This window comes from Quercus robur, chromosome 8, assembly GCF_932294415.1.
Source record: "Quercus robur chromosome 8, dhQueRobu3.1, whole genome shotgun sequence".
Taxonomy (NCBI): Eukaryota; Viridiplantae; Streptophyta; class Magnoliopsida; order Fagales; family Fagaceae; genus Quercus; species Quercus robur.
Genome location: NC_065541.1, coordinates 18,890,667 through 18,905,511, shown reverse-complemented (window position 1 = coordinate 18,905,511; position 14,845 = coordinate 18,890,667). Strand labels below are relative to the sequence as shown.

General features: G+C 34.5%; 1 protein-coding gene across 2 annotated transcripts in view; it reads right to left on the bottom strand.

The window, feature by feature from the left end:
- Positions 1-596: 596 nt before the first annotated feature.
- The window catches only part of LOC126694898 (protein NUCLEOLAR FACTOR 1), a 31,316-nt gene continuing 17,067 nt past the window's right edge, over positions 597-14,845 (bottom strand). For both annotated transcript variants that reach the window (XM_050391435.1, XM_050391436.1), the window contains 16 exons: positions 14,459-14,539; positions 12,838-13,034; positions 11,577-11,649; positions 9,387-9,446; positions 9,225-9,263; positions 9,026-9,114; positions 8,708-8,772; positions 8,289-8,335; positions 7,351-7,410; positions 5,194-5,265; positions 2,951-2,980; positions 2,741-2,835; positions 2,491-2,596; positions 2,213-2,275; positions 1,970-2,041; positions 597-1,165 (listed from right to left, as the gene is read on the bottom strand). In XM_050391435.1, coding sequence (XP_050247392.1) covers positions 1,091-1,165; positions 1,970-2,041; positions 2,213-2,275; positions 2,491-2,596; positions 2,741-2,835; positions 2,951-2,980; positions 5,194-5,265; positions 7,351-7,410; positions 8,289-8,335; positions 8,708-8,772; positions 9,026-9,114; positions 9,225-9,263; positions 9,387-9,446; positions 11,577-11,649; positions 12,838-13,034; positions 14,459-14,539 — 1,224 coding nt within the window. In that variant the 3' untranslated portion in view covers positions 597-1,090. The remainder of the gene's footprint in view (positions 1,166-1,969; positions 2,042-2,212; positions 2,276-2,490; positions 2,597-2,740; positions 2,836-2,950; positions 2,981-5,193; positions 5,266-7,350; positions 7,411-8,288; positions 8,336-8,707; positions 8,773-9,025; positions 9,115-9,224; positions 9,264-9,386; positions 9,447-11,576; positions 11,650-12,837; positions 13,035-14,458; positions 14,540-14,845) is intronic.

Genomic DNA, 14,845 nt, shown 5'->3' with positions numbered 1-14,845 from the left:
ATTGAGCACAAGACCGACTAAACTTTGGAATGGAAGCATAGGGGGAAAAATATTAAAAATTTTAGGTTGATATATATATATATACACAAAAATGGCCGTAACATTGTCTTGAGAAACACTGGGGTCAGTGGCATTATCCTTTCTCCCTTGAAACTTGGTTTTAATTTACGTATCAGACGACAATTGCTATGATTCTCAGATGTCAAAAGAATATCCGAAGAGCAAGCTTTCTTCCGCAATGGTGCTTGGTCCCAACCAAATATAATGACATTCTCATACACTGCATTATCAGCTCATTACCAGCAACTACAGCTCAATTGCACATCATATAAGAAAAGCCCAGGCTTTAGCTTGTTTGCTTGTTGCAATTGTAACCGTCAAAATTACAAGTCACTTAAAATGGCAGAATTTGCTTGTCAAATGCTGACCTGCTGAGCACCATTGTTTGAAATCAAGAGGCATCAGACTCTTGACTGATCTGGCCCACCTAGAAGAAAAAACGATTAAAGCTGATACATGCACACACAAAACTTCGTGAAGCTTGCTAGCATCTGTAATAGTTTATATTGAAAAAACTGGGATCTACTTACTATTGATAAACAGTGATCAGGAGAAAAAAAAATATATGTAACTAAAATGGAGACAACTCAAAGTGACAAATTACAGCAGCAATGAATTCCCCGAGAATAGTGAATTTGAAAAGAGGGAACAACTAATACAAAGAACCCTGCTATATGCCTTGCTTTCCTATACAAACTCTTCACTTAAATTTCTTAAATACAAATTCAGCATTCTCAATCAAATCAGAAAAGAGGGATAAAAGAAACGAAGAGCAAGTCCTGAAATGCTCATTGTCAAAAATGATCCAACTCCTCGAGTTATAAAATTGATTTCAAGCATCCTTTCAAGACCAATTATTATCGTTGCTAGCTAAGGTCAAAGGAAGAATATCCCAACAGTCTCTAATGCAGTGATGTCGGAAATAAAGCTTGGCTTCTCTGGTGCTTATGGACAATGGGATTGCCATTCTGGCCTCTCCCATACATTATCCTTTTTGCATTTACTAGTGTCTAGAGCACAGAAAAGTCTTCTAGCAAAAAACGAAGACACCCTTCTCTGACGTCACCATCCTTTTTGAAGGAGCAGTTCCAACAATTCTCTCCAGCTAAAATTTAGTCAGCAAGGGAGGGAAATGTTAGTACTAAACTACATTATAAAGTATGGGGATATAACATTAAAAAAAACACCCAAAAAGAGAAGAGGACAGAGTGATGAGCTGAGGACCCCAAATTTACCACCAATGGAAACTCTTAGCCCTCCCCCACCTCCATCATAATTTTTAAAAATAAAAATCTACATGGTAAACCTAAGGAAATAGAGAGAACAGCTAACAGTCAAAGTACGTCTCGGATGTCTTTGTCAGGTCTTATATCAAAATGGCATATGTCAATGCATGTGACCAGTTATTATCGGGATAAGAGTTCAATATCAAAACTCTGTAACAGTGCTTAGTGGTATCCATGACTGCATCAACCATCCTCAGTTAAAGTGAACATGGATGTAGGACTCACAGGATTACATGAGTACACTACATACACATGGGGTTCAAAGCACAATCCACAAGCACTACTGCCTTGCATCACCACCTAAAAGCATGGATAAGGACACAGATATGACACAACACAGGACACAATAATTCTTGAAAAATTATGACAAAATGATGGGGAATAGGAAAATTAATTAATTCATATCTTTAGATATATTTTCTTCATTTTTAGGCATATTTTATGTTTAATTGAGTTTTCAAAATAATAAAACGTTTAAAAACCAAAATCAAAGGATTTTAAAAAAAAAAATAGATTAAATTAAAAATTATATTTTTTCCTCCCTGGGGGCACATGTAAGGGTGTACCCTGCTTTGTAACCGCCCATATGTGCAAGCCTACCAATAAAGAGAGCAGAATATTACCCTGAACTGATCAAAGCGAGAAAATAGCACTGTGCAAGACATGTTATGGGACCCATCAAGCATATTAACAATCTGCAAAATCCAAGATGACGGTTAAAGAGATCCAAAATAAGGTGAGATTTACCCATCCAATTTTTGTTTTAAAATAATGATAATAATAATAGGCTTTCCAAAATGCAGCAATAATTTAAAGAATGAGGCTGCTATGAGAAAGGCAACCTATTATACAAAGATCACGCTCACCTCAGGGTAAAACTCCTTCCTCTCTGGCAGTGAATAGATTATTAAATTCTGAATACCACGAATCTACAAGCAAGGAAATATGAATGGATATGTCACACTATGCATTATAAAAAATGATTCTGATATTTGATTTGATAATTTAGATGCCTTATAGAAGTAAATCAAGCATTAATGCACATATATCAAGTTAGATATGAAAGCATAGATGCACTTAGGTACACTGTTGAACCTATAACTTTACATGGTGAAAAATTTTGTGCAGAAGTAGTCTAAATAACCTTGTATCTGTAGTAAAAATGTGCCCTCTCCGTGTAAAGCATAATTTTACGCCTTCCTTCAAAAAACCAAAGCCGTGCACGGGAAATATCACTTGGTTGTGTGTACCTGAAGAGCAAGACCACCATCCCAGGTAATTACATGAAAAACCCATGGAGAAAATTGATATATTAAAATACAACGCTGAATGCTTTGGCAGGATACATATAACGGTCAACACAAGCAATGAAAAAAGAAAACAAAGCTTCTTACTCCCCAAGCAGACAGAAGGACGCTTCCTGTGACTTCAAAAAATTTCGAATTCGAACAAATTCAAAGTAAGAACTGATAAATAGCATAGTTCCCCCCTGCATTGGAAAGTTCCACAGAAGTTTAAAACATTGAAAAGTTTATAACAGTCATATCAAACACTTAAAATTTCACATTAGATTGTTCTTTTAAGTTCAAGAAAAATAAAAGTACCTGAACCGAATCTTTTATCTTTGGGAACACCTGCACAAATAAAGTCATTATTAATTATAGCCTAATAACTTTTAGTCTTCCAACTGGAATTTCTTTTTAAGACAGAAGACTCATGTAACGTAATGGATGAGTAGCAGCCGAATGAATGATAAGAAGAAATTGACCCTTTCACAAACCAAAGATAAGTCTGAGATCCTCAGATGGTCCAATAATTTTAACAAACACCTATTAATGCATAGGTGAATTCAGGTGAACGAGCAAAACAGAACCTAAAATGACATGGGTGGAAGTAAGGATGACGAAATTCCAGTTACAGAAGAGAGACAGCCATGGATAGCACAAACTGCCATTCATCAGCCAAGCCTAGTTAAGACGAATCACATCTAAAGCCCAAACACAGGCCATGGTATTATTCTAGGAAGCATGGACACAACATGATATATGGGTACAATATAATATGGACAAAACGATATGATAATTTTGAAAAATTAGTATATGGAGCAGAGACATAACAATTAATTAATTAATATAATATACTTTTCAATATATAACTTTCAATCCCACCAAAAAAAGAAAAGCCCTTTGAATTGCAATACAAATACCCGGACCAAATAGCATCAAGGTCACCTATACAAAAACATCTAACCAAAGAAACTAAATAAATAAATAACATAAACTAAAAACCTGGCCCCATGTTGACCACACAGGAACATCCACAACCCTTTGCCAACCCCAAAAACTATGTAAACCAACTTATATTCCAGAACGTCCCAATCTGCTTATCAGGGTTCCTGATGGTCTCATTGCTTATTGTGGTGCCTTTGGAGGGAGAGGAATAGTAGATGTTTTGAAGATTCTGAGAGATCTATTCCGGACCTCAAGCTTCTCTTTTTTAGAACTTTAAGGGATTGGTTGTTTGCTTTGCAAAATAAATCTTTCCCTTCTTTTATCGTTTTCCTAGACTCTTGTAATTTTTGTATTTGATTTCCTATCCCTTGTTCACTTCCGGTGCACTTGGGTGTTCCTTTTTATCAATATATCTTATTACTTATCAAAAAAAAAAAAAAGGGTTCCTGATGGTCTCATTCTTACGGATGGCCAAGATCTCATGGGTGGCACCACTAACAATACTCAGCAGCTGCCCACCCAAAAGTTTTTCTGTTGATCTTCGCCCAAAGGGATTCAAGCTCATGAGTCATGGGTGTGGGCCTCAAGCTTATGAACATCCATAGCTAAGTTCCACATCCAGGTTAAGTTGAGCTGCAACTGACGGTTAAAGTTCAAAGCCTTAACCTAATCTAAGAAGACTTACAGGACTTGAAATTTCATTAATATCAATAGCCGGGGTTAACATCTCTCAAATGGGGCAACCCATTGGGATGTTCAATTCTCTAGACGAGTCCAAGACTGAGAGTTGGATAGACTTTGCTGGAGGCCTGCTAAGAGTAGGGGTTTTAAGGTGTGAGGTTATTATCTTTCCTGACCTTCATCTAATGGCATTTCATTTCCTTGGAAGTTGGTGCGGCATTCAAAAGTCCCCTCTAGGGTTTTGCCTTATTTTCTTGGACTGCTGCTCTAGGGAAGATTTTATCTACAGACAATCTCTGAAGGAGAGGCATTATTATAACGGATTGGTGCTGCATGTGAAAAAGGTATGGGGAGTCAATGGATCATCTTCTTCTTCATTGTCCTATCTCTTACGAGTTATGGACAATGGTTTACTGTTTATTTGGACTCCACGTTTGCAGCTTGGCAGGGTTATTTTGGTAGGCATAGAAACATTGCATTTTGGAAGGAGGTACCACATTGCGTCATGTGGCGTCTTTGGAGAGAACAAAATGCTAGAAGTTTTTAGGGATGTGAACAATCTATCCTTGAAATTAAAGCCTTTTTTCCTTTGTACTTCGTTAGATTGGAGTGTTGCTTTTCATTCTCCCCAAAATATATATGTATATATATATATATATATATATCTTTTTTATACATGTTTGAGCATTGTAATTTGAGAGTTTGATTGTACTTCTCCCTAAGTACACCTATGGTGTATTTGGGATGTTTTATTTTAATACAATTTTTGTTACTTATCAAAAAAAAATAAGGGGGACCAAAAGTTCTTACTCAAGTGACGATGCCTGAAACTTGATGGTAATTTTTGAGTCCTAAGAAGAGATGTGCTATCATATGTTCCATTCACAAGATGCATTTGCACAACTAAATCAACAAGATATAAGTTCAAAACAAACCTTCTTGACAAAATAATCAAAACGAGCATCATCAGCATCTGCTATTGAGTCCACATCAAATCGCTCATAAATCTGTAAGGTTGAGAGAGCATAATAAAACTTAATGTTTACACAGTAAGAGAGGGGATTTAAAATAGTGATCAATGAGATTAGAATCCTACTAAAAGAAGAAAGGAAATCATGTACTGAAGATTAGAATTATGTAAGCATTTTTTATTAGCCACAGTAACCATTGAAGGATTAAAACATAGGACACAATTTCCAACCTAATTAGTAATTACATTGAAAACAAAACCATTTTTCACATTTTATTTCCAAATTCAATTTCAACATTTCATGAAATTACCCTGCTCCATGCATTGACCCCTCAAGAGCCATCTCAAACAAAAATGTCAGCAGCTAGAAATAATACCGAAGAGGGGAAAATATGTCCAGGAAAAAAAACACTACCTTCATCTCCCCTTTCTATCTAAGTGTACCCCAAATGTTTGTCCTAATCAAAAGTAAATATGATCTGTTTTTCCAAAATATCTTCCTCCCTAAGGTTTAACATTAATCTCACTTTTGGAAGAAAAAAAAAAGTAATAAAGGGATGACATTGGAAACACAAGAAGTAAACAGGTACCTGTTAAACGCATCTATGTTAGTATCTCAGATGTCATGAGCAGGAATGATGACTTTAAGGAATTATAATAATGATGATTAAAAAGACCAGGTCAATCAACCATCTAGTATTTCCTACTAGGTAGAATGCATAATGGTAGAATGTATAAGAGAAGGTGAAGATCCATTTAACCAACCAAGAGGGAAACATTCTTTTCGACTTAAAAATTCTTGAACTGATAACTAACCCTATGTTTGTACGGAGGAAGAGGAGAGGAAAAGGTGGATTGAATGCAGGGGAAGGTGGAGGGAGAGGAACAAGAAATTGGATGCATATTCCAGCCACGTATCCTAATGAATCCCACATTTTTTGTCCCATAGAAATCTATTCCATTTTTTTGTCAGCCTAGAGATGAAAATCCTTATGGCACGTAATTGTCCGTCTCTTCTCTCTATCTTTGTGCATGTTATTTTTTGTAAGTGTTTGTCCATCTCTTCCCATGCCCCCCCCCCCCCCCCCCCCCCCACCCCCACCCAAATTATCAAATTGGCAAAAGACAAAATTATCCCATAGCAAAGATATAAACAAAGACTGGAGATGACAATTCGAGATGAAATTATTTATTTATTTATGGTTAACAGGAGACACAAATATGAATATGCAGATGATATACCAACACTGGTAATAATTAGAAACATTTGATTTTTTATTTTTTTTTGGCTTAAGAGGTGATGTCCAGCCTTTTAGGGAACATGGCAGAAAGTGAGCTGGTCGTGGGGCAAAAAAGAACATGATGAAAAGAAGAGCAGTAAAGTGCAATGAATATGTATTTACCAAAAATTAAAAGTTAAAAAAAAAAATTTAAAAATTAAAAAAAAAGGTTAAACTCGAAATATAAGAAAACCTATGGCGTATAAAATCCCCTATGGAATATCATATAAAATACACTAGATCCATCATAATTGCACATTACACTATCATCCTTGAAAGTTTGATCCACCCTTTGCATTCATTGCCTTAAACATATATATCAGGATCAATATTCAGGCTTATGACTTCCATTTAAAGAAAGTAAAAATATTTGATTTGTAATATATTAATCACAAACACGTACTTAATTGTTTGCTTAATGTCATCTTCGGTTTGTAATTAATTTATGGGAATAAAAATGTTTTTTGTACTATTTGGGGGGATGAATGAGCAGAAATGCAAAGAGATGTAACACACAATACAGTCCATTTATGATTGATCACTGTATTTTGCGTGCCTGATTGTAATGTCCCTTTGTATACATCCTGTACACTTGGGTGACTATTTTTTTTGGTATCAATAAAATTTCATTACTTATCGAAACAATACTTCCATTTACATTAATTTAGATCTACCCAGTCTCAATTTTTTCTGCTGACAGAATGATCACTGATTCACCCAGTTCTTGAAATATCAAACAAGAAATGAAATAAAATAAGACAACATGAGCATCTTTATGTCTTAAGATATTAAAAAACCAGCTCTAATTTAAGCATACAGAAAGGACGGTGAGGCAAACACACCTGCCGTACTTGGAGTATCACTTTTGGAAGAACACCTTTATACTCGCAAACCAACTTCACCTGAAAATAAAACTAACAGTATCGATATCATAAAATTTAAAATAGATGAGATTATACATGACATTTTTTTGTTTAAAAGAAAAAAATGCTTGCATAGGAAGCAATATACCAGTCCACTTTTATTCACAGCAAGCAGATCATTTTTGTTTTCATCATAATAGGAGTATACTAGTAATACTCAAATGAAAGAGATCAATGTTTTATTAGCTATTGGCATATAGGTGATTTAGGGCAGAGATACCAGAACAGGAAAAACATATTTTACTCAGAAACATGACTCAACATAGTATAAAAAGAGATTACAACAAAAAATGAATATTAAATAGGACCACATTATAAATAAGCATTGTCTTAACATTAAAATATAGGACAGGTAGAAAATGAGTGACATGGTGGAATGCCTCGTGAACATAGAGTACAAACACAGATAGAAGATAGAATAGCTTTGACTAAGCCTTGGCTTGTGAGTCATATACCTAAGAGGATCCATGACTACACTCAATTTGCATCAACACTAAAAAAGAAAAAGAAAAAATTAGAACCCAGCAAATCCTTCGGTGAAATTCTTGATAAAATGTGTCGAAGTGTAGTACTTGAAACTTATTGTTTAAAGTTCTCTCTAAACTAAATTCACTTGTTAAGTTAAAACTTTTGGCTAGCCTAGAATGAACTGCACTTCTCTAATCAACCCATTTGTTTCTTTTTCCCTCAGGCAATAAATCAATGGAAGAAAAGGATATAGTCCCCTCTTCTCATTCTTCCAAAGTGAAGTGATAGCTTCTTAAGCCTCCAGGCTGTTCATGATCACCTATTCTGAGGTAGGTTACTACATTGGTGTGAAGACAGTATAGAAAATGTAAAAATGAATATCAACATACTTTTCCTTGGTAATTACTGCAATGGCGATTGAACAATGCATTGATATCTGGGACAAGAAAGTACAGATACAGATTAGAATATATCTATTTTTCAAATATTAGTCAAAGGTACTCTTGTGTTAAATATGGTCAAAAGCTCTGGATTGCCCTGACAAAGGCTAGCTGGATCGTGCATACATATAAATAGGATTGAGAAAGTTAAAATCTACATCACACCATAATTTGCAAATTTGAAAAAATTACAACTGGATTACCCAAGGTGATTTATGATATGGTTTCTCACACCTCCACAACCAGCCCCCCCCCCCCCCCCCCCCCCAACAAAAAATAAAAAATAAAAATAAAAACATATACACGCACACAAACGATGGCAATGCTCTTATCAAAGCTTTTTTAAGAATAGCACGAAACCCTATTACCTGGGTTAGAATAATAGCCCAAAATAATTGATTGCCGGTAAAACTTTGCATATCCATCCAGATACCTAAACATGAAAGACAAGTTAAAGGGTCACTATAACTCAAGAAAGGATATAAAGCAGAAGATCTTTTGATTAGCTAAGCATTTCTTTATATATAAAACATCGAGAGGAAACTTTGTTTATATCCCATACACTAGAGGTTCCCTCAGTCAACCCGCACAGCCAAACCATAAAAAAGAAAAGTAAAAATTTAAATAAATGGGAGGGAGGGGACAAACACAAAGATTAAATTATCTTGGAAAATCGTATTACATACCACGGTCTAATGCGCATAACATCAGTTCCATGCTGCTTTGATGGTATGTGATTCAATTGTTCGACAACTGTATTCACATGGGACCAATTCTGGATAATTTTCATCAAAAATAAAAAGAATAAGAAACAAAATGGACAATTTGCACCATATGAACTGCAACAAATATATTTCTAGCAATTAAATTCACTGCACCACATACCTGCATTGCTATGACATCGGCATGATCAATGATAAGAACCTGCTTATGGCAAATACTTTTTCTGTTAACAACATAGGAAACTCTATAGGCACAATTTTTTTTTTAAGTGAGAGAATAATTATAATGACATACTCCTGAAAAATGACAAAAAAGACAAATTACCTCTATAGAGGAGAGATAATCTACATCTTTTTCCTTGAATGTTTTAGCCTCCGAAATTTTCTGACATGAAAAGTCTGGTGTCACTTGCATTTTTAGCCAAAATAAAAAAGGTAAAATTCTCCATAAAATCTCAATAGGATAACCAAACATAATATTATACAGGTAGAGAAGGCAACTAACAATAGACCTGCACTATATATACAGTTTAAGATGCCTGTAGGGTGAACATCTTGCCAAAATTATACATAAAACTATGTTTCTTCTCATCGCCCCTCAAACATGCTGGATGACTTGGTTTGGAAGGCATCGTTCGACCATTTGGAATATGGTCCTGGCATGTTTAATGTGGTTAGTTTGGCAGGAACGCAATACCCGCACTTTTGAAGACAAGGAGAGAACATTAAATCATCTAAAATCTCTCCTTTTTGGTACTCTGTTTCTTTGGGCTCGTATTTGGGGGTGTACGAATTGTATTTCTTTTATCTGATTTTTTAGACTCTAGTTCCTTTAGTTCTTGATTTTTGTATCTGTTTCTTGTTCAAAGTGTTCACTACCGTGAACATGATGTTCAATTTTTTCAATAAAAAGTCTTATTACCTATCAAAAAAAAAAAACATGCTGGATAACTTGAGCAAAATGATAACATATCAGTAAGGAGAGACATTTTTCATCATGATGGAATCTTCTGTTTCCATATGCTTACATTTTGAAATGAACTAGCATTCATGTCTTCAAACTAAATTACTGAAATATACCAATTAGAATTATAGTTAGGTGATTAAATTCATCATTTCTTAACAGCTTAAAATTTTGGGACAATTGTAATTTATCATGATATCAAAATAAGTGGTCCCAAGTTCAAACCCTGTCTCCACTCTACTTAAAAGTCCCATATGTTCAGCCCATTTATTAAGGGAAGTGTTTAAATTATGTTTAAATAATTAAATTCATCATTTCCTAATAACTTAAGCATTTAGGATAATCGGTAATTTATCAGTACCCATCACTTAGAAAAAAGGGGAGGGATGTGGGTAGGGGAAGAGTGTTGGAAGTAATAATGCCAGCAACTTTTGGCTAGAGATTTCCTCAGAGGCAGGCTCTTTTATTCCTTGGACATTAAATAAACAAGGTGCAATTCTGAAGCCATGTATATTCCCAGAGAAGACAGGAATAAAAAGCCTTAAATACTACAGTCTGTCAAGGAAGGATCGCAACTCATTATAATACTGCCCAAAAGAGAAGGGGGGAAAAAGAGAATGAGTTATCATGTTCTCCTATCTTGATGCACATAAGAGAGAGTTGTGAACATAGTACTTGAAAATAATTGCTAGCCTTCCACTGAGCTTAAAGTCAAAGAGGATCGTTTAAGCTAGAGAGTAAGTAGACAAACACTTCTACAGACAGCAAGAAAACTGGAGTGAAATTTGCTTAATTTACCCTTTTTTTTCTTTTTTTCTTTTTTTTTCATTTAAAAAAGAGGCAATTGAAATGAGGAGCGAAATTCCAAATTCAAAGAAGAAAATTATATGACACTCAAAGGTATTGCAACTTCATCCCCTTCACAAATAAAAGACACTAGAAGAACTTAATTTAAAATCTGTATTCTTTGCAGGACCAGCCTAGCAGAAATTGAGCCATTAAGCTGAGCCATGAGAACAGGCATAAAGAGTTAATGTCCAAAGGGCCTCACCAAACTAAAGATCTCCCAGAACATGATTCTTGGATAATGACCCAACACTATCTATCATGAAATTCCAAAACACAGCATAATATTCAACTTGGGATTTTCTTGAGTTAGCACCTAATAACAGGATTTTCCTATACAAGTAACAGAGCCTCAACAGAAGCATAGAACATACTAATGTTTCACCGTGCTCTTGCATCACTAGATGTTTAAAGCCAATAAACCAACACAAAGGTTCCAATAAGGTCTTATAAAACAGATCCAAGGCAGCACCATATACCCTTTGCACCGAGTTAAGTTCTCTTCTTTCATGATTAAACTATTTGTTGTGTATCAAGACAAAATAGGGATGTAAATTTGTATTTTTAGCAAAGTTCCTGGTGTATTGGACACAATAAATGTTTTGCATGGTGCTAAAGAATGAATATAATATATAAAAGCTATAACAGTCTTCACGATAATAATTAGAAAAATCAGAAAAACAAATCAAAAGAATAAATGCTTACAGCAATCAAACGAACTGGAGAAGCAACAATCACATCTGAGGAATAGAAATCACTGTACAACTTTATGCTCTTCCTACAAAAAATTGGAAAAAATAAAAATAAAAAACAGAAAGTAAGAAAATGAGCCAGCAGGCACATCTGCACTCACTCCATTTATGCTTAAATATACAATGACAGCAACTAACAATTAAATTTTTTAATCAAGCAATCACAAGAACAGAAATCTTTTAAAAGATTGAAAATCAGATGAAATTTGATCAAATGACGATAGCTAAATACCTGGTAGAATAATATGTACTACAACAAAAAATGAGCATTATCTGTTTTTCTTCGTAGCCAATCAAGTGTTTCTTAAATCACAAGAGTAGATACAGGCAACAAAAATCATTGAGCAGCAAAATAAAGTTTTAGATGCTCCTACAGTCCTACCTACAGCATACTCCATTACAATGATACTTTTTTTTTTTGATAAGTAACGTAAGAATATTATTAATAATAGAAAAAGTGCCAAGCTGAGTCAATCACTGTAAAAGCATAGTCACATTCCACGCAAATTCAGCAATTGGAATCCACAACACTAGGTTGATTAATCATCCATCCAACCAATTGGAAAGAACTATAAATAATGGACAACACAATTCTATAGATAAATTATCAAATAATAAATGGTGGGGTGGCATTATGGTAGGTCCTAGGTTAAAATATTCTCAAATTGGTAAGTTACACACACACTCCCCATAACCCATGGCATTGTTGTGGAAGGAATGAGTACCACTTGAGCTAGAGCTCATTGGCTGGTCCGAGGTTCAAACATTACATATCAAAAAAGCAAAGGGTGAGAAAATAATCAATCAATGGACAGGTATATCACATATCATGTACCCCCCCCCCCCCCCAATCCGGCGCTTGGAGTAGATTTTATGAAAACCTAGGTTCAAACATAAAGATTCTATAGATGCACACTAGTCTACCATAAATTCTAGGAAAAACCCTCAAAGTGCCTTGTAATTCATGTTCATAAAACCATAATTTGTGTACACAGCACGTTTTGCAATCTACAGAGTGAGATCCAATCTCATGACTACATATCCTTTTCAATGACTCCTAGATTTATCATAGTTTTAGCCTCACATCTAAAAACCTTATTTATCTTCTCAGTGTATAACAAAATTAGATGAAGCGGAATTATTATGTCAACACAACTGAGAATGTTAATTTGATGGACTTGTTGGGTCATCACTATAAACTAAAGAAATCTTACCTAGTAAACTTAATTCCAAACATGAAATGATCCTCTTCATCCCTCTTTCCACCAAAAAGTTCTAGAAAGTCAGAAGGCTTTGAAGACTTCTTAGCTTTTGAGTTACCCTGGGTTTGTTGAGATAACTCATCCTCATCGTCTTCAACCTCTTGAGTTCCAAATTCTTTCAAGAAACGGTCAATGTGATCAACATTAACCTGAAAACCAAAAGGATAGTATTAACCAATATGGAAAGAAAACATTTATAAACTGTGTTTTATTTACCAAAGACAAAAGAAACCTCTAAAACTTTTATCATATAAATATTTGATAAACAATGCCATAAATTTATGTTGCAGGAAGTAATAAGAAAGCACAAATAACTCAATATTAAGATAGACATTTCTGTAAAGCTATAATCTAGTAATGGCCACAAATTATCATAAAAGTTGCACTAATGTGAAGTACTACTTTAAAAAAATTCATAAAGTATTGCACTCACTTTACTGTATGAACCACTAATATTTCTGAAGAGTGACCATATATAATTTTGTGTACCAAAAATTATCCTTAGCTATCTAAAAGTATGAGATAGCAAGAGCTTTGGATAACAATCCATTTCCACAACTATTACAAAGTTTTGCATTAGAAATCCAATCAATTTTTAGAATATAATTATATTACCTTGTTTTGTAATAGCTGAAAATATCTCCCATATACTATTATTTCAACTTTGTTAATGATCCAAGAATATGAGAATGGACATCTAAGTACACATCTTGTGTACTGTGGTGTTCATCCTTTTCAGTAAAATTTCCTTAATGGTCATAAAAAATTTAAAGGAATTGAATAAAGAAGTGCATGGTTATTCATCTATAATGACCTGAAGTTATCGAAAAGAATTTCCAAGAAGCTGGTAAACAAACTAGACAAAGATAAAGATTGTATTTCCATTTTTCCTTAAACCTTGACAAGGATCTAAGTTCTCCACGTAAAGATCCAATTATAAAGGATTTTTTTACTTTTGGTCCACTATAAAGCTCACTCATAAACATCATATATGTCTTTAATATGCATCAGTACATGGGCAAAAAAATTCTGATAAACTGCCATAGCTTCTTTTGTACCAATAAACGCTAGAAAAGTGTTGGAAATTGGAAACTAGTGGGCTTTAAAAAGTGCTAAAGCTCATAACAATGCAAGGTTTCACATTCAATCTTCAACATTACTTAGGATTTCGGAGGTCATCATCTAAAGGGGACCAAAAGGATTTAGTGACAATACTTAAGTCCCATCATTACCCTATAACAAACGTTGACCATTCTTCCAATAGCAGAAATTCCCAAAACATTACCTATAAAATAAAGGACAATAAGTCCCAAAAGAGTTTTCAAAGCTCAAATGGAAGGATCACTAAGGGTTTTTTTTTTGTGTGTGTAAAAAGGTGCAAAATGATGGTTTAGAAACATGACTCCAAGTCCCATTTGGTGGACCAAATACAAGACAAGACATATACAAGTATGACAACTCCTAATGGAAAGAGAATATATAAAGTTATAAACATGAATGCCATGTATGACCCAGCTTATCTACCACAGCAAAAGATCAGATCAAGCTAAAGAGAGGACATATGATGGAATACCTTGTAGGCTGAAGGGGTTAGTTGAATTAACCTTTGAACAACACGAAGCGCAATGCGTCTAAGCGGTAAGAGGATCAAAACCTGGTGCACATCATAAAAAACAGACCTTGTTGATTAAGCAAGCACACTGTAATATACGAAATAAAACGATTGGGAAAAGAAACATAACAGTCACAGAACAAACCAATCTCAAGGACTTCTACTTCTTCGTAGAAGACTTATTGTGGTTCCCAATAAAGGAGACAAGTTACAAGTGATGAAGCCACATTGGGTCCTTCATGATAGAATTTCTATAATCATATATACCAGCCACAGTTTCACACACTAGTTTTCGAAAATGAAGGAAAGAAAGCCCTATATGACCAACAGACAAGTGTACTAAATATA